At 39.6% G+C, this 19859-nt stretch overlaps 1 protein-coding gene across 3 annotated transcripts in view; it reads right to left on the minus strand.

The window, feature by feature from the left end:
* ANO10 (anoctamin 10) overlaps positions 1–19859 on the minus strand; it is a 1956032-nt gene that overhangs the window by 1331522 nt on the left and 604651 nt on the right. For all 3 annotated transcript variants that reach the window (XM_044065053.1, XM_044065056.1, XM_044065055.1), the window contains exon 7: positions 18748–18803. In XM_044065053.1, the coding sequence (XP_043920988.1) occupies positions 18748–18803 (56 nt within the window). The remainder of the gene's footprint in view (positions 1–18747; positions 18804–19859) is intronic.

Consider the following 19859-nt stretch of genomic DNA (forward strand, 5'->3'; position numbering starts at 1 on the left):
TATAAATTATAATTAAAACTGCAGTGCAAGGAAAAGTGGTTTGAGTTGAGTGCTGCTTGTTTTTTATACTTGATTTTGACTGGCATTTCAGTAATCTATTTAAAAAGTAATTTACTTTTTCATGCCTCGCAACTTTTTTGTTTCGATCTAGATATTAAGTAAGCTGTCATGTAGCCAATGCACTGAAATATTATTTTTTCTACACTTCACTTTGTCTTGATTGGACTTTCATAACGATGGGTTGGCAGTGGCACCCAGGGCAGCGTATTATATTAAAGTCCCAGCTTTTGTGGTTTTTAGCATAGCCTCACCCCTTTCTAGCTAGTCACACCTCTTCCTTGGCCCCACCCATTCAGCTATCTCCTGCAGCCCCCTTTTGATTTGAAGTCACCAGCCACCACTGCATATATCATGGGCAGAAGTAGGTTAAAAATAAATAAGATAGCTGGGTGCGCAATATCCAGGATAAAAAGTGCCCAATCCTTGTAGGTGCATTGGTGCTATGAGTCAAAAACAATGACAGTGTAGAATTTTAAAGACATGGAAACATTCCTACAATGAAGCTACACCAGGCCCAAGGGGAGGATGGCCTCCTTGTTGTAGAAGGAAGTAGTAGTACACAAAAATCACAAAAACTAAGACACCAAAAAAAGAGCCATACAGACAAAGTAGACAACTGAGGATAAGAAAGAAAATTATGCATTGTTACTACTATGCAAGAAGCCCAGAATTCCTAAACAGAAGATATACAAAAAGATTAAGACAGAAATTAGAGGAATGAAAAATACTGCCAGACGAAAAACTGTCAGAAGCTTCAAATAAAAAATTGTGTTCATTAATACAGCAGATTTATGAAAAACATTATATAGACCAAGAAACCTTGGGCTGTTTGCAAAAAAAAGAAGAAACTTAGGAAGTACAAAAATATAAAGGACAAAATCTCGAAACTTTTGAAAAGTATAGAAAAAGAAATGTGGACATGGGAAAGAAAGATCTGATATGGTGCAATATTTATGCAAAGGCGAAAGCCAAAATAATCAATAAAAAAACGGCAGCCCCAAAGATATTCAAAGAGAAATACAGACAAAAGCATCCAGATATGGAAAATTTCACAATACAAAAAAAATAAAATCACAAAGAGGGAATGTAGAATAGAAGATTAGCCAAGTAGAAGTTAAAAAAATTGAATCTGAAGTTATGGAATATTTGCAAAGTGAAGGCTTCAGTGTAGAAAGTCTAATATAGGTTATATCACAACATGATGGAACAAGTCCCCAAAGTACGGAGAAATAGCAGAAGCAGGAGACATCTGAAGAAGAAATATAGACATAGGAAAGGAAAAGAGATTTAATATGGTGCAATATTTATACAAAAGAAAAAGCAGAACTAATCAACTCAAAAAGAACAGTACCAAAGGTATTTGAAGAGAAATACAGTCAAAGGCATCCGGGCATCGAAATTTTTACAATACAAAAAATAAGAAAATTAAGAGGAAAAGTACAAAAGATGATTAGTAACAGAAAAGTTAAAGAAATAGAAAATGAGATTATGGATTAACTGTGAAGTGAAGGATTTAGTGTAGAAAATCTAACTCTGATAGCATCACAGCAGTATAGAGTAATGGATCCTCACATTAAGGAGAAACCAGTGGAACGGGAAACATCTGAACAGTTGCCATATAAAGATACTATGAAGCCATCCATAGGAAACTAGTGCAAATGTTCAGTTGGAGTTGCACAGCAAGGGAAGGAACAGGAAACTTTGGCAACTCTGACACAGTCAATGTTGTGTAGTGACAGGCCAGCGAGTTCCCATATGAAAGAGCAATGGATGACACAGTATGAAACTGAAGAGAATGTGGCATGGACAGCAAAGAATGTTTCCAGTTTAGAAGTAAATGATCGAAGAGAAGAGTTGCTTGATTTAATACAGATGGACAGACATACTAGGATCAATCAAAGAGAAAGTCAATAAAATCCAAAAAGTTAGAAGTTTGATAAAACAAATGAACACAGTAATAAGGACTGTTCACAGAGATTCATACAATATAACAGAAGTAAACAGGTTATATTAATGAGCGGCTAAATTAATAACAGATAAAGTCTTACCACAAAAACACTGGATAGCAAGGTAAAGGAGGGGAAAAACTGAATGCCATCATGGAAGTATCGAAGAGAGGAAACTATAAAGCACATAAGACAGGAAGTGTCACTGTCAGAGGAATATAAAAGATGGAACAGATCAACAAAAATACTCAGAAAGATAGATATGATAAAAGCAATGCACAGTATCAGAACAGATTTGGATCTACAGTGCACTATTGCAAATAATAAATTAAAAATATCAGCACAGGCAGAAAAACGTAGAACATACACAAATAAATATAAAAGAAAAATACAAAATAAGCAATTTACTGATGACCCAAAATATTTTGTAGAGAACTGGGAAACAAGGCAAAAGGAATTGAAACTCCACCAAAAAAGAAGAAATAGATACATTTCGGAAAATATCTATGAAGATCCTGTGGAACATAACAAGGATGCTAAATAGATAGAAGTAAAAGAAAGAAGAAGTTCAAATGTACAGGATATGAAAAGGGAAGAAGTAACGGCCAGAGGGATTGAAACAAAGTTAGGAAAGTTCCTAAATGGAAAACCCCAGGCCCAGATGCAGTATCTACTTTCTGGCTAAAAGCATTAACATATTTACATGAAGATTTATCCATGAGTAAGAAAAAGAAGTTACGTACTTACCATAATGTTCCATCTGTGTTGTCCATTTTCATTCTTTCTCAACGGATGGGTTTGGATCCGAAACTCGGATATGACTCGGCCATTACACTAGCTCATGGCCTCTGACAAACTCTCAAGCTCCTTTCCAATCCATAATGCACTATGCCTAATATCCCTCAGATTATATTAACAGCTTGAGAGACCAAGAATCTATAAAATAATTGCCATAACCAGAATTCAATACAAGGGATATACAGTGTCCCTAAGAGTTTCATTCCTCCAGAAGTCATTGTGAGAAATGGAGGGGGATGGAGGGAGGGGAGTTGTGGAAGAATGAAAATGGACAACACAGATGGAACATCATGGTAAGTGCATAACTTCTTCATCTGATGTTGTCAATTTTCATTCATTCTTCAACAGAGGAGACACAGTTCCCAACTACTTAAATTCCTGGGTGACCTCTAAGGAAGGATATTTCTGAGTACAGCTGAGCCAAATGCGTATCTTCCCCTAGAGGCCAGTGTTAGTTTGTAATGAGTGATAAAGGTATGAGGATATGACCAAGCTGCAGCCACACATATATTGTCCACAGATGCTCTAGACTGGAATACAGTGGAAGTAACCACAGAACTGCTTGAATGAGCCTTTAATGGTTTCAGTAAGGGGAGATTCAATTTGTTGTAAACAAATGAAATGCAATCTGTTAACCATCTAGCTAGAGTTACCTTTGTAACTGATTCACCCAATTTATTATGTGCAAAGAAAAAAAATAGCTGATTTGTCTCTCTAACGTCTTTTGTTCTGTGCAGGTAGAAATGTAATTGTTTAGGAAAATCCAGTATGGGCAGCATATATTCTCCTTTATTTGTAAAGTCTGGGAAGAATACTGGCAGGTTAATGGCTTGGTTAATGTTGAATTCTGATACTACCTTAGGTAGGAAGGAAGCATTGGTACGTAAAGTGACCCTATCCTTATGAAAACTGAAGTATGGGGGCTTAGAAGATAATGCTTGAAGTTCTGAAATTCTTTTAGCAGATGTAACTGCAATGAAAATGATAGTTTTTCAGGTCAAATATTTTAGATCACATTTAGCTGCAGACTCAAAGGGAGAATGTATTAAGGCTTGAAGTACCAAATTTAGATCCCATGGTGGTATGGGATCTTTATAAGGAGGTCTGAGTAGAAGGGTACCTTTCAAAAAGGCTTTGCACAGTTTGGAGGAAGCCAGGAAAGAATTCTGAAACCCAACGTAAAAGTTAGAGATTGCTGTGAACTGAACTTTAACATCTGATAAACTATCACCCTCATTAAACAAACTTGCTAAAAACTCAATAACATAATGAATCGAAGCTGAGAAGGGATCTATCTGATTCTGCTCTGCCCAATAAATGAATCTTCTCCATTTACTCCTGTAGTTTCCTCGTAGAAGGTTTATGGGAAGATAATAATATAGAACCAACAGGCAAAGAAAGCACTGTCTGCCTAGCTACTAAGGGAATTGGAGAAACCATGCAGTTAGCTTGAGATGTGAGATATCCAGATGCACCATGCCTGTCGGATAACAGGAGATCTGGAGTTGGATCCAAAATCCAAGGAGGGTACAGCAGATGAGGCCAAAGGAAGGGGGACAAAACCTGTCGAGGCCAGAAAGGTGCAATGAGGATGACTTTGCTCTTCCACCTGGCTGCTTTCTGAAGAAATTTGGGAATTAAAGGAGTCACAGGATAAGCATACAGAAGACCAGGGGGCCAGTCGTGGAGTACAGCATGTCTTAGTGACTCCCCCAGTGGGAGGATTAGGGAAAAAAAGCTGCTGCACTTTTGTTTAGGGGAGATGCAAAACGATTGCAGCAAGGCAGACTCTACTGATGGGAAATCATTTCCGTCGCTTTGTTGTTGAGAGACCACTCATGAGGTAGTAAAATGGACCTGTTCAGTTTGTCTGATATCACATTTGACTTCCCCATAATATGCGTGGCAGTTAGAAAGTGGTTGGAAGATATTGCCCATTGCCACACCATTAGGGCTTCTCAACATAGGGGGTAAGATTTGGTTCCCCGTTATTTGTTGATGTACCCACCTACTGACATGTTGTCCATTTGGACTGAAACTGTCAATCGAGAGGAAGATAGTTTTGGAATGCTTACAATGCCAAAACCACTGCTCTCATTTACAGAACACTGACGTCTGTCTTCCACAGAAAATGCGCTCTCCACCCAATCTGGGAAGCTTCTATGGTCACTATGGCCTTGGGCTGAGGGAGAGTGAAAGGATGACCTTGCAACAGTTGTTGTGACTGCATCTACCAGAAAAGATACCATTTGCATACTTGAGTTATTCTTATCTTTGCAGACATGGGTTAAGAGAGAATTGGCCATTGTGTTAAGTAGCATCCGTGGCAGAATTCTCATATCATATCTTACTAGGGGAATTAAGATTATTGCCACAGGCATTGATCCCAGGGCTTGCAGAATCAATCTGGCTGAAGTTCTGGTACTGCAAATTATTTTCTTGATCTGATTTCTTATTGTTTGTACTCTGAAAAGAGGAAAAGATGATACCACAGATGAACACTGCTCCTATGAATTCCAATATCTGAGTTGGTTGCAAGGGTAACAATGTAATTGTTGTAATTTATGGTTATTCCAAGATTTGAACAAATTTGCAACACTTGGTCCTGTGCTTGCACCAGCTGAAGTCTGGTCGGAGCAGTAATGAGCCAGTCATCTAAGTATGGACACACTCGGAATCCCTGTAGTCTCAAGTGAGCTGCTACCACTGCCATACACTTGGTGAACATCCTAGGGGCTGTGATGAGGCCAAAGGGCAGTACTGTGAACTGGTAATGACTGGCTCCCAGTCAGAAGCGTAAGTACTTCCTGGATTGTCTGTTCATTGTTATGTGATAGTATGCATCCTGAAGGACTATTGAGCACATCCACTCATCCTTGCTCAGAAAAATAGCAGAATAGAATGAAGCATGACTATTCGGAACTTGTTGTGTCAAACCAATTTATTCAACACACTAAGATCTAAAATTGGTTTCCAGTCCCCTGTCTTCTTTGGCACTAAAATGAATCTTGAGTAGGTTCCAGATTCTATTTGGTCTGGAGGGACCACTTGGATGACTCTCTTCTCTAGCAGCTTCTAGCAGCTTCTGAATTTCTAGTGCTGCTTCTTCCCTCTGATTGGGTGGAACATCAGGGATTTTTTCTGGATAACGTAGGTGGAAAGGAAAAAGGAATAATACAGCCTCTGGAAATAATTCTCTGCACCCAGGTGTCTTTTGTAATGTTTAGCTAGGCCTCTCGATGAGAGATAAGTGATCCCCAACTACCTCCAGAGGAAAACAATATGGCCTCCCATCCTGAACTACCTCCAGAGGAAGATAATCTGGCCTCCCTTCAGGAACGCTGAAAGGGTCTGTTGGAAAAGGAATCTCTAGACCCTCAGTTTTGCAGGCTTCCTCTGCCGGGGGTGGGGTGTCTTCTACCATTATCACTCCCCTCTCTGCCTCTGGGGGAACTACCTCCACGTATGGCCTGGAAAGGACCCTGAGACTTCCTGAACCACATCTTTTGACCTCCTCATTGATTCCTGCAAAATGTTCCTCTGAGGGGATAAAAAATGCTCTCCCACTGCAGAGAAGGTCTGTCTTTCTCACACCTGGAGAGCGTGTCTTTTACAGTAGGGCCAAACAGTAAAGATCCATCAAAAGGAGCATTAACAAATAATGACTTGAAGGGCTCTGCAAAATCACACAGGTGCACCCAGGCATGCCTCCTAATGGAAATACCAGAACCTGCATCCCTTGAGGTGTCTTCTGCAGCATGTGAGATGAGCCTTCTGGATGAATTTGCAATAGACTGAAGGGTAGCCAACACTGAGGCCACAGAAGCTTGGGCCTCTGCAGTAGTGGCCCCTGAAAGGGTATATGAAAGCTCCTTGATCAACTCCCTTTCTAGTGTCATGAAATGTGAAAAGTAGTTCAATGATCTGAGAGTAAAGGTCGCTGAAGCATAAGCTCACTTCCCAAATTTGTTCAGTACCCTAGATTAGCGGACCGGAGTTCCGCTGTGGTGACCCCTAACCGGGAAAAGCCGAAAGACACAACAACAGCCCTAGATTCTCTGTTAGGGGAGTGGGCAGTGGAATGCTGTTCCATGAGTTCCTTCTTTGTAGCTGCCACCATGACTATTGCATCAACTAGTACCCTTTTACTCCAATACTCTATTCCTACTGGTGGTGCTAGAATCCTGTCTGGTCTCTTGGGATTGGCTCAATTGTATCAGGTTCCTTCCACTCCCACCTAGAAATCAAATCAATAAGTTCATCAGCAAGCAGAGTTACCCAGGAGGTAGACTAGCCAGTCCCAAAAGCTTCCAGAAATACCATCTCCTCAGGAGTAGTGTTTTGGGCAGACCAACCACCTTTCTGTTTAAGAAAAGATCTCAAGCATGTCTCCAAAAAAAACAAAAAAAGATAGCGCCAGCACCCTCTGAGGCTGTGGTTGCTTTGGTTCAACTGGGAAATGTGCATTATTTGTCTTGTTTTGCATCTAAAACAATGAAAAATCCAGAATTAAGGGGAAGTACTGAAGGTAAACTAAGTTATAGCAAACAGAAACTCCTAGAAATTTGATCCTCGAGCACACTGTGCTGCAGGCTTGATCAGCTGTTGTCTGCAGGGCCAGTAAAGCCTTCTGCACACCAGGAACTCCAACTGTGCTGCATCAACCGCTGCCTGCAGGACTTTTTAAGGCCTACTACACTCCAAGAACAAGGAATTATACTCAATCATTGCCCAAGACATCTTGCACAAGCAGAGCTAACTTTTAACACATCTAAAAGGAGGAGAAGAAGGAAAAGGTGTGAAAGACTAAGGAAAAGAGGAACAAGGGTAGGAATATCTGCAGGGCTAAAGGTCAACCCACACAGGCCTGCACTTCCATCTATGTTACTGGCTAATGTTCGCTCCCTGGAAAACAAGATGGAATACATAAGGCTAAAACTAACTACAAATAACAAGGTGAGAAATAGTTGTGTGCTCATGTTTACAGAAACTTGATTAAACTCTAATATCAGCGATAGTGCTGCGTATATGGAAGGGCTGACATTATTTAGAGCTGAAAGGAATCAGATCCTTGGTGGCAAATCTAGAGGACAGGGTGACTGTATATATGTCAATAACTGATGGTGTACCAACTGTCAGGCAATTACCACTCATTGCTCAGAAAACACTGAGTTCATGATGCTAAGATGTAGACCCTTCTACTTGCCAAGGAGTTTAATGGTATCAGCTTCACAGCTGTTTATAGGGTTGCCACCTTTTCAAATGCCCAAAGTTGGACATTCTTTTGTAGAAATGTCAGATTTTGCAGGAAAAAACATACCACTTACCAGTACAAAGGATAAAACTTCACTTTTTTGACAAAATAAAAGCTTATTCTTGTAGCATTTGAGTTGTTTATGCTATTTCATATAACATTTAGGTGTTTCAGATAAAAAAAAAAAAACTGTTTTATACAACTATTAAAAAAATTAGGAAATATTTTTGTCCTAAAATGTCAGGACATTTGACATTTTTTGATTTTTTTCGCAGGACACAACTGCCCAAAGAGGGACTGTCCCTTGCAAAGTGGGACAGGTGGTACCCTAGCTGTTTATATTCCTCCCACTGCCAATACCAGTGAGGCACTCGCTACACTTCACCAGGCAAGCAATGAGCTGCAGAATCATAATACAGAGTTTGCTCACATAATAGCTGGTGGCCTCAACCATACAGATCTGAAGTCAGTTTTATTCATCACCAACATGTGGCCTTCAGCACGAGAGGAGAGAACACAGGTTGGCTTATAAGGTGATACCGCACCCACACTTGGGAAATTCAGACCATTTGGCCATCATGCATATAAACTACTATTAATAGGAGACATGCCAACTAAGAAGCAAACAAGAATATGGCCAGAGGGAGCGGTCTTCAGCACTCTAGGACTGCTTTTTGAAGATGAACTAGAACATGTTTAAGGTCGTGGCTATGGAGAATCAACTCATCAAAATCTAGACAAGTACACAGAATCTGTGATGGCATACATATCTAAATGTGTGGACAATGTGAACCATCAAAACTGTCACCATAAGGGCCAACCAACAAGTGAGGTAGATGAGCTCCTAAGAACATGCATTGCTGCCTGTAACAAATGAGAAAAGGATGCTCTCAGGGAGACCAGATCAAACCTAAATAGAGGAAAAAAGAAGGCCAAGTGTGCCTATGGCCAAAACATCCAGAGGCACTTCTCAAACCTATGAGACTCTAGACATCTGTGGCAGGAGGTACAATCCTTGACAGACTACAGGTCTGTATTCACCAAATATGATGATAACATTGAATTTCTAAATGAGCTCATCACCTACTTCAGCAGGTTTGATGAAGAGAATGACAAAGTATACGAAACTCATCACCAGGCAAAATGAAGTAGCATTCTGTCTCAACCCAGCTGATGTTCACAGAAGTCTAAGCAAGGTAAACCCAGGAAAGCAGTGGGACCAGATAACATTCTGGGATGAGTGATCAGAGACTGCATTGTCCAACTAACCAAGGTTCTTACTGACATATTTAACACATTCCTATGCCAGGCCATAGTATCCAAGTACTTCAAGGATAGAAAAATCATACCACTACCCAAAAAGTCTCAGCTAGCAAACTAATGACTATCGTCCAGTCTCTCTCACCTTTGCAGTAATGAAGTGTTTCAAAAGACTGGTCAAAGACTATTTAATAAACAAATCTTCCTGCAGAACTGGACCTACTCCAATTTGCTTATTGGTCCAACCACTCCACTGCAGATGCCATCTCAATGGCACTCCACACATCCTTAGCTCATCTGGAAAACAAGAACTGTTACATCCGATTGCTACTCACTGACTTCAGCTTTTAACACAGTCATACCCACAACATCTGACAGTGAAACTGATTCACTTGGGGATCAGTACTCCTATGTGTAACTGGATTTTGGACTTCCTTATTGACAGACCGCAAAGAGTAAAAGTTGGTAATAACACCGAGCATGGGAGCCCCTCAAGAATGTATTCTCAGCACTCTGCTGTTCACCACGCCGACCCACGGCTACCCAGCCAGGTTCAGCTCAAACTGCATCATCAAATTCGTGCATGATACTAAGTCATAGGTCTAATCAGCAATGGTAATGAAACAGTATGCAGGGAGGAGGTGAAACATCCGATTGACTGGTGTAATAACAATAACCTAGCTCTGAACATAAACAAAACCAAAGAAGTAATTGTAAACATCAGGAAAAAATAGGTGACACAGCTCCCTCTCACAGTCAAGGGAGAAAAAGTGGAAAGAGTGAAGAGTACCAAATCCCTAGGGGTGTACATTGCAGAAGATTTAACATGGTCCATCAATACTAATCACACTGTAAAGAAAGCACAACAAAGACTCCATTTCCTACACAGGTTGAGGACAGCAAACCTCCCATCTCTGGTGCTCACAACCTTCTATAGAGGCACCATTGAGAGCATCTTGACAAGCAATATCACAGTGTGATATGGAAACTGCAAGGACATAGATCGCAAGGCCCTCCAAAGGGTGGAGAAAGTGGCAGAGAGAATAATGATGTACACTTTTCCATCTACACAGAATTTGCACTCTGCACGGTGTCCCGGAAGAGCCACAAAGATTGTTAAGACATGAATCCACCCAGCTCAGGGACTGTTCTCATGCTTGTCTTGGGCAAGATCTACAGAAGCATACGTTGCAATACGACTATTAAACCTGAGCAGCAAGGCAAGCCAACAGGTCACCTAGCCAGTGGCCACAGAGGCTGAAGGAAATATGTTTTTCTTAAACTGCAATAACTCATTACTAGATTCTCTCACTTGTACAATAGCTCAGGAATGCTTATTACTTTTGTGCAATAACTTGAAATGCAAGCTACCTTCTGTGCAATGAACAAAATGGTCTCTAGTATACCACTGCTTAAGCCTCTAAATGTAATATCGGCTGTGCAATACTAAGCGCTGCTATAGATGGACATACAAAAATTGTAATTATGTCCTAGTGTCGTATTAATGTTAATGTCATATATAGTCTGAAGTTCTGTTTATGTGTCAGTGTTAATATCACATACTGTTATATTTTTTAATATTTTTTTTTGTCTGCACATTGAGCTCAAAACAATGAAATTTCATTTAGCCTGCACTTGTGTTGGTCTAAATGACAATAAAGTTGATTTTGACTTTGAAATGAGACTTCACTGGGTGGTGATTTGAAAGACCCTTCTCCCACATCAAAGTCAGTATCCTCAGTGATAGACTCTTAAGGAAAGTCAAAGTGCCTCATCTTGCACTTCCTCTTCCTAGGGACCTATTTGGTAGATGGTCCATAGAAGTATTGGAAGAGATGACAATACCCTGCTGGGTAGACTGGAAGCTTTGGACTGACTGTCCCAGTGGTGTAGAATGCTAAGGATCATGGTGCAAAATCATCTGAGAGGTAAGGGTGGACCCGAGGGGGAAGGACTTGTCTGATCTGTCGAAGTAGAGAAAACCCTCTTCACAACCTCAAAAGCAGACTGCTCAGGAGAGAAGGAAGTCAACAGAGCTGAGAAAGCAGGTTTCTGGCTGTCAATTCCCTCCACTCCAAAAGCAATCTACCCGAGGCAGAAGTTGGAGCCAAGTTATCCAGCACTGAAGCTCCAAGGAGAAGAAACTGATCTGAAAACCTTGGAGTTGATCCTATCCCCTCAGATCTGACCAAATCAAGTCATCCAGATTTGAAGATGTCTGAGCCAGTGCACTCAGAGTAATGGTCAGATCCAAAGATAATACTCTCTTTGGATCCAACCCAGAAGGACCTGGATTGGATCTGATAATTCTAAAACCACAGGTTGGGTTAGAGAAGGAGCTGTTATCGGTGGAGTGGTAGATGGACGAGGTTCCTGTCCCTAAGGGGTAGGAACCGTGAGAACTCCCTTCCGAATTTGCTTCCTGAAAAATTTCACCATCATTCCTTCCACATCTGTTTCAGTGAGACTCCTGGAGGAATGGGAGGATACCACTAAAGGTGACTTGGAGTGTCTCTTGAGGAAATGGGAGGGCACCCTGGAAAGGACTGGGTCAATGCTCAGATAGTAAACAGTCCTTAATAATGTTTTGGAAACTAAGGCTGTCTGATCCATAGTACATGTCATCTGATCCAAAGCTGTTGGAATGGAAACATATCTGGTCAGATCTGAAAATGGTCAGATCCCAGGAGACTTCAGAGCCAACTTTTTCCTCTCTTTCTTCTGCTCTGAGGATGTAGAAGCAGAAGAATCCAAAGACCTGGACCTTTCTGAAGGGTCTTTAGTTTTAATTTTAGGAGACTGAACTCCAGATACGGCTTAATAGTTGGTAAGAAACCCTTTAAGATTAATTTACTCCTTTTCTTAGACAAAGCTCTTGGATTAAAACCTTTACAAACGTTGCAATCCTGGTCAAGATGTTCAGACCTTAAATAATAAATGCAGAGAGTGTGGGCATCTGAAAAAGGCATGTTAAGCCCACATCTCTCACATTTTTAAATCCTTTCTCTGAAAAAATGCAGGAAAGACTTCTAACCAACGGCAGCAATTAGAAGAAAAAAACAGTGAAAATATTATAACCAACAACAATTACCTGATAGAAAAAGCCAGTAAGAAAAAGGTAATAGATCCTTTTTTATCAATATGAAAAAGAAGATTAAGCAACCATGAAGAAATTAGAGGGTTATAATACCCTTGTAGCGAAAAGGAAAACTGGATAGGAAAGGCCTATCAACAATGGTAGCGTAGAATACATAGCAAGTGTATAGAATAGAACAAAAGTGAATAAAGGTAGTAAAACACTTAAGATACAGATTAAACTATCTAACAACAAGAGATTAACCAAAAGCTAGCATTGAAGAAAAAGATTTTTCTTAAAGAAAATTAATTTATCTTAAGTCAGCCCAAGAGCTGCAGTCGACCACATCTAGATGCAAAATCAGCAAAAAGAGATCTGAGAGACGTTAGGCACAGTGCAGTATGGGTATGAAAGGAGCTTGAGAGTTTGTTGAAGGCCACGGGCTAGTGTAACAGCAGAGTCATATCTGTGTGTTGGATCTGAACCTAACCGTTGAGGAATGAATGAAAACTGACAACATCAGATCTATTTATATGTGCACCCCAAACAGACACCAGCCTGGTTAACAACAGGAAATACAATACTGCTACTAAAGATCAAGCCTGCAAGCTATCCTAAAAACTCTAGACCAATAACTTGCCTTCCGATGACATACAAACTATACACTGGAATTGATGCCAACAAGAGTTTATAGTCATTTAGAAGAAAACTCAATCATGGCAATAGAACAAAAGGGTAATAAAAGAAAGTGATACAGAACAAAGAAAGGATCATTTGCTGTTAAATAAAAGTCATAATGCAGAACTGTAAAAAGGAGAAGAATCTAAGAGTGGCATGGAGAGACTACAAAAAGGTGTTTGACAGTATCCCACATTCATGGATAAATGAGTGCTTAAAAATGTGTAAGATGTACCCTACACTGACTGATTACATTACAGCAACCATGAAACAGTAGCAAACCACTTGACAGTTAAGCTATGATAAAGGACAAGTTATTATTCTAGGGATAAAAATTCAAAGTGGGATATTCCAGGGTGACTCCCTGTCACCACTGCTCTTTTGTCTTGCCATTAACAGATTAGGTCATGGCTACAATTTGGTTCCCAGAAAACAACAGTGTAAAGACATCTAAACTGTATAGTTCATCACATGAGGAACTGAAAGCACATCTGCAAGTGGTCAAAACTTTTTCAGATGATATAAGAATATCATTTGATCTTGATAAATGTGCAAAAGCAACCTTTAAAGCAGGAAAACTGCAACACCAAGAAAACATCATTTTGGGACAGGAATGTGATATAAAAGAACCTGAGCAAGAGGGAGTGTATAAATATTTGAGAAATACCAAAGGATCAACAATAAAACATGAACAAATGTGAATACAACTTAGCAAGGAGTATTTCAGAAGTCTAAAATTAATACTGAAAACAGTGTTGACATCTAGCAACAAGTCCAAGCTATAAACCAAGTTGCTCTTCTTGTCTGAGCTTACAGTTTTGGAGTGACTGACTGACCTCAAAAGGTGTTGGATACGTTGGAGAGGAAAACAAGAAAGATGCTTCAAGCTCATCAAATGATTTACAAAAAAATCAGTGTATACCAAAACTATATATTCCTTGTTCTGAAGGAGGCATGGGCCTCCTCAAAATTGATAATGTACTGACCTGCAATTACGGGACTGCATACATATCTGCAGACCTCACAAGACCCAAATGTAGTGAAAGTTCTGAAACATGAGGGGAATAAGTCTAAGATGACTTCCCTTCTAAGTTTAGCAGTAGCATATTGGTGTTAAGTGGGAATGGAAATCAAACCAGACACAGATAAAAATCAGGCAGCAACAGAGCCAGGAGATATAGCAAACCTCTTGACTGATAAATTCAGCTACAACTTTGCCCCTCTCTCCCCCTAGACCTTCCCTCAGGAAATATCATCAAATATAACTGCCCCTACTATCACTAGGGAACAGGTCTTTAATGTTCTCTCTAAGACCAAGAAGACTGCATCAATAGGCCCAGACAATATCCCAGGATGCCTTCTAAACAGCATGAAACATGATCTATCAGGGCCTCTGGAATTACTGTTTAACTGTCGCCTCCAAACAAGCTTCATGCCTCATGAATGGAGAAAGGCAACAGTCATCCCTCTGCACAAAGGTGGGCCATCTTCAGATCCTGGAAACTACAGACCCATAAGTCTCACTAGTCTTATATGTAAAGCCATGGAAATAATTATCATGGAGATGATCAATAGAGATATAGTATACCTCCAGACACTGTACCCAACTCAGTTTGGTTTCATCAAGGGCAGATCATTCCTACTCAACCTGGTGGACTTCTCTGAGAGCATCACCAAAGCAATGAATGAGAGCAAAATCATTCACACTGCCTACCTTGACTTGGCCAAGGCATTTGACACAATACCCCACTCGGGCATTGTTGATAAACTCAAGAGGTTAGGTATATACCCATATGTTACGCGGTGGATAGCCAACTGGCTCACAAACAGGACCCAGGAAGTTAGAATTAGGGAGTCCACCTCTACAAAGAAGCCAGTCACAAGTGGAGTCCCCCAGGGATCAGTCCTTGGGCTGCTCCTTTTTGGCATTTACTTTTCAGAAGTCAAGGCAATGTCAGTGGTCTCTGGCTGACTAAATTTGGAGATGACTGCAAATCAGGAGCTGTCATTGAATCTCATACTGACACAAATGTTCTCCAGGAGGGGCTGACACAGACAGACAACTGGTTTCAGAGCCATGGACTAAAACTAAATGCCAAGAAATGCATAACAGTATCCGTTGGGAAGTTATCCATCTCTGGTAATTATCATATTGACAATACACCCCTTAGAGTTGACCCAGTACTCGGGGATTTGGGGACAAACATATATTGTAATCTAGCCTTTGACCATCATGTGTCTACAGTGGTGGGGAAATCATTCTATATTGCACAACTTCTAAACAAAGGTATGGCATATAAGTCTAAGGAAGTAATTGTTCCACTGTATTTGGCACTCATCAGACTTATCACTGAGTACAACGTCCCCTTTGGTATGTACCTAGCCAGGTATATCCAACAACTGGGATGTCCATAGAGGTTCCTCACTAAAAGAATACAGGGTGTAAGTAAAATGCCCTGTGCAGACTGTCTGAAGGTTCTATCCCTGTATTCTGTCTCCTACAAGCTACTGAGGGGAGATCTATGCCTGGCATACAGGACATTGTCAGACCTCACTCTGCTGAACCTCCTGCATATCCACAAAACAAACAGCACCAGAATTACCAGTTCTAAAAACTTAAACTTTGCCTGTGATATAAATAGGACCTGCGGGAGAGATAGGTAGGTATGTATCCCAGGGACTACCCCATCTATAGAACAGGCTTCCCATCCATATGAAGCAGAGTTCTTCCCTAACTCAATTCAAGTGCAACTTGGACAATTGGATGGGAAACTGGAAATTCATCCCTGGTTTGGCACCTACGTCTCTAATAGACACAGGTAACCTGTAAATGGTTAATCTCCCAGGCCCATGCTTACACTTATCAAGGGTATCAGAACTTGTCAAAGATTTGGGATGCATGGCTAGGCTTATAAAGGCCCTTGTGGTCGTTAACCTAGTAAACACGTATGAACCTATGAACAAAAGAAAGAATATAAGGTGAAAGATCAGATGAGAAGGCAAGAAATGTGGAGAATGCATAAATATAGTTGCAAGTAAAACTCTTGGAACAACCTCATGTTGATCTGGATCAAATGCAGGAATGGTTAAGGAGAGCTGCATTTAAACCAAAAGACGAAAGGTTAATATTGGCAGAAAATATATGTAAGAGAACCAGAAATAGTAGTCTATGAAATGAAAACAAGAGTAGCACTGATTATTGAAATTATTGCAACCACTGACTACATTGTCTTATGTACAGAGACGTACAAAGTCAAAAAATACCAGGAACTGCAGACAGAAACAAGGGCAATGTGGAAGAAGGATAACCAGAGCAACAGTCTTGTAAAGAAGAATTTGCAATCATACTTAGAAATATTACTGATACATGTAACACTGTATGAATTGCAGAAAGAATCATTACTGGGCACACTGCGGGTACTGCGAAGAGCACTTCTGGCTATCATCAAAGATTGAAACAAAACTAATTTCATGAACTTTAATCATACTTTGACTTAGGAATGGGGTCCATTCCCATCATGGTATTAGAAAACCAAAATACTTGGAGCAATTAAAGACAAAATAACAACCGAAAAAGGCATCCCACAGTAGTCTGTACTTGGTCCTTTTCATGAATAACCTTTATAGTACTTGCCACATACCAACTGCAGTCTGTACGCAGATGACATTGTCATTACAACAGCAAATTAAATTGCATTTACACAACAAAAGGAGCTTTAAAATGACTCCTCTGCCATCTGGAAATGGCCCTAGAATGACAAATTTTCAGTGAACACTCAGTAAAGCTCAGTAAGTGCTTTTTGGTAGCAACAAAAAACTCCATTACTACAAAGTATTAGTATTACTGACACAGCATGTAATCCTCTTCCCTGTGTCAAGGAGCAAAAGTACCTAGGCCTCCTTCTCAATCTACATCTCACTTTTCACAATTATACTGAATCTATACAATGCAAAGTGATTGCCCTGCTAATAATCTCATACAAAATCTCCAATCTGCTAACTCAGGATACCAGATGTGGCATTACCGTTATTGTCCTATTCCCCAGACAGCCTCTCTATATTGGCTGTCTGCATATCACAGAATACCTCTCAACTACAATTGGAAGAAAAACAGATACTTAGAGTTAGTCACCTTGCAAACAACAGAGAACACCATGGCTACACCTTACACAAAAGTAAATGGTTACTCATGAGTGTAGAGGCATCTCTTCTATTGAATGCACTCCTGTTTACACTTTTACACAAACTATACTGACACCTACTGCAAAAAAATGTAAAAAAATAGGAACATCAAATGCCCTTCTCACTCTCTATGAAATTCAGACTCACTCCAACTTCACAGGCCTCCTTTTACCCTCTATGCCTGTGAAGAATCCTTCTCCAAACTTGCCCCAGCTTGTTGGACTGCTCTACCCGTAGATATCAACAAATAAAACACCTCAAAATATTCAATAAATCTCTTTACTCCTATCTTGTCAATAGAAACAAATGTAATTGCTTCAAGGTACAGGTTACCTCTTGCGTATCCCTCTCCTCATTCCCCATTACAGACTTTTGAACTAATGCTTCTAATATCACACTTACAGTAGGACAAAGAGAGATTAAGGAGTGGGCAATCTTCTTCTTTTTTGCCTCCCCTACATAGGATACGTAACTATATATGTACTTAGATGCTAAATGGCACAGCAAGATATGTCTTGCTATTCTCAGACAATATGATAATTATGTTTTATTTCTCTATAATGACTTACTTACAACTACAGCCTTTTCTAGGCTACATGTGATCTTAAATACATAGGACACTGCATATTATTTTACATTGATATACTCTAAAAATATGAACATTATTTTTGTGTACTTGTTTGTGAACTGATATGATTGTATCACGTATGTTTTCACTTGTACTTACCTTTTGGCTTGGGACATTGGAGCAAATGATACTAAGACTTGCCCATTTACTTGGCGAACAAACATTAAATATATAAATCAAAAGCTGAAAAAATGAAATATCTATCTTGGAAACATTGAGGGAATCTGGGTGACTTTGTTTTTTGCTGAGCAGTGTGAAAGCAGGAGGCAGCAAACAGGGACCACCCAAACTGAAAAGTTGCTTTGCCGATTGTGGAGATTTCAGAATGTCAAACAGAAAGAAAGATTCCGCTGAGCTTGTACGAAGAGCACGGTAACAAGTACTATTCTGATTCCGGCTGCCAGTGTGTGAGAAAATTAAATCAAGGGGTATCTTATGCATTTACTTCTGGTATATCTTAAATATGCAATAGACACACTTTAAATACGCAGTTACTGTACACATATACATTCTTGTGATGAAGTCTGCTGTTTCAGATGCTATACAATATGCTACACTGCATTCAAATTGTGAGGTAAAATCCATTCACGAGTTAGTAAACAATTTAAGTATCTAATGATCAATCATGCTTAGTAAATTACTGGCTAAATACATAACATAATTTCACTGCTTTTCAGTGGTTTCTGATCTGTAACTCATTAAGAGACTTTTATTGTTCCTATAAATTTGTTCAGTCTTTTACTGCATTAATTCTCATTTTTATTTGAGGAACCGCAAAAAATACAAAGGAGAAAGACAGAATTAAAGCATCAAGAGAGTTAAAAAATTAAATATTAAGATAAAAACTACATAAGTTTAAACTTACCACTAAGACCTTGAGTATTAAATGGTTCTGAAAAGTAGACTCCAGTCTGTGGTTTTCTGTAACAATGAACAAAATAAGTCAATCCATATATATTCTAATACCATTAATCAGTCCTAAAAATAAATGAATATAAATATACATACCATTTTAACATATACAACATGCTAAATTTCAAACATTTTTCTACTATGAGTTATAATAATTAGTAATCAATAGGACTTATACTGCAAATCTACAGCTGCTTGGCTGGTAAAACATTTCCATGTTAATCAGGATACCATGTTCTAGGTTTACCTTAAGCATGAAGACCCTTTTCTTATTATAGGCATTGTCTTATTACGGTCTTCTTTGAAAGATGAGTCTTTCCATGGGATGTTTACTTCATGGCAACTTCTGCCCATGATTTAGTAACATCTCTCTCCATTTCTGAACCAAATGATCTATAACAACAAAATAAGACAGGGCTTGCAACAAACAGGAAGATGGCTGAAGGAAGGGGCAATTTCTGAAGACAGACCTCAGCTAACATATCTGGCATTACATTAAGTATATTTAACTTTTATATCTTGTAAAAGATGACATCCATCTTCAGTAACCAGTAGGGTAGACTTCATGGTTAACACTCCTCGGTAGGTGCTCTAAGGGAACATACTTTTGATAATATTAGCCACTGAAGAAAACTTGGACCAAGAAGCTATGTTCATTTTATAGTGCCTTGCAAAATTACTTATGAATGCCCATGATACAAATATCATCCAAGGTGACACTATGGAAGAAAGCTATAGAAGTGATTAGGGCAAAGAACCTGCTGAACTTGTTGTTTAGGGGAGATATAAATAAGCTGCAGCATGGCTGGCCCCATTGGCGGAATATCATTTCCAACACTTCTTTGTTGAGAGACCACTCGTTAGGTAGTAGCATGGACCTACTCAACTTGTCTGCTATCATAATGGATTTCACCAATATGTGCACTGCTACCAGAAATCAATTTGAAGAGCTCGCCCTACAGGGGTAAGCTTTGGTTCCTCCTTGTTTGTTGATGTAGCATACTATACACGTTGCCCATCTGAATTGCAATAGTTCCAGTAGGGATACAGTCTTGGAACACCTGC

Source organism: Protopterus annectens, chromosome 3.part0, assembly GCF_019279795.1.
Source record: "Protopterus annectens isolate FY-2018-M chromosome 3.part0, PAN1.0, whole genome shotgun sequence".
NCBI classification, from domain to species: domain Eukaryota; kingdom Metazoa; phylum Chordata; order Ceratodontiformes; family Protopteridae; genus Protopterus; species Protopterus annectens.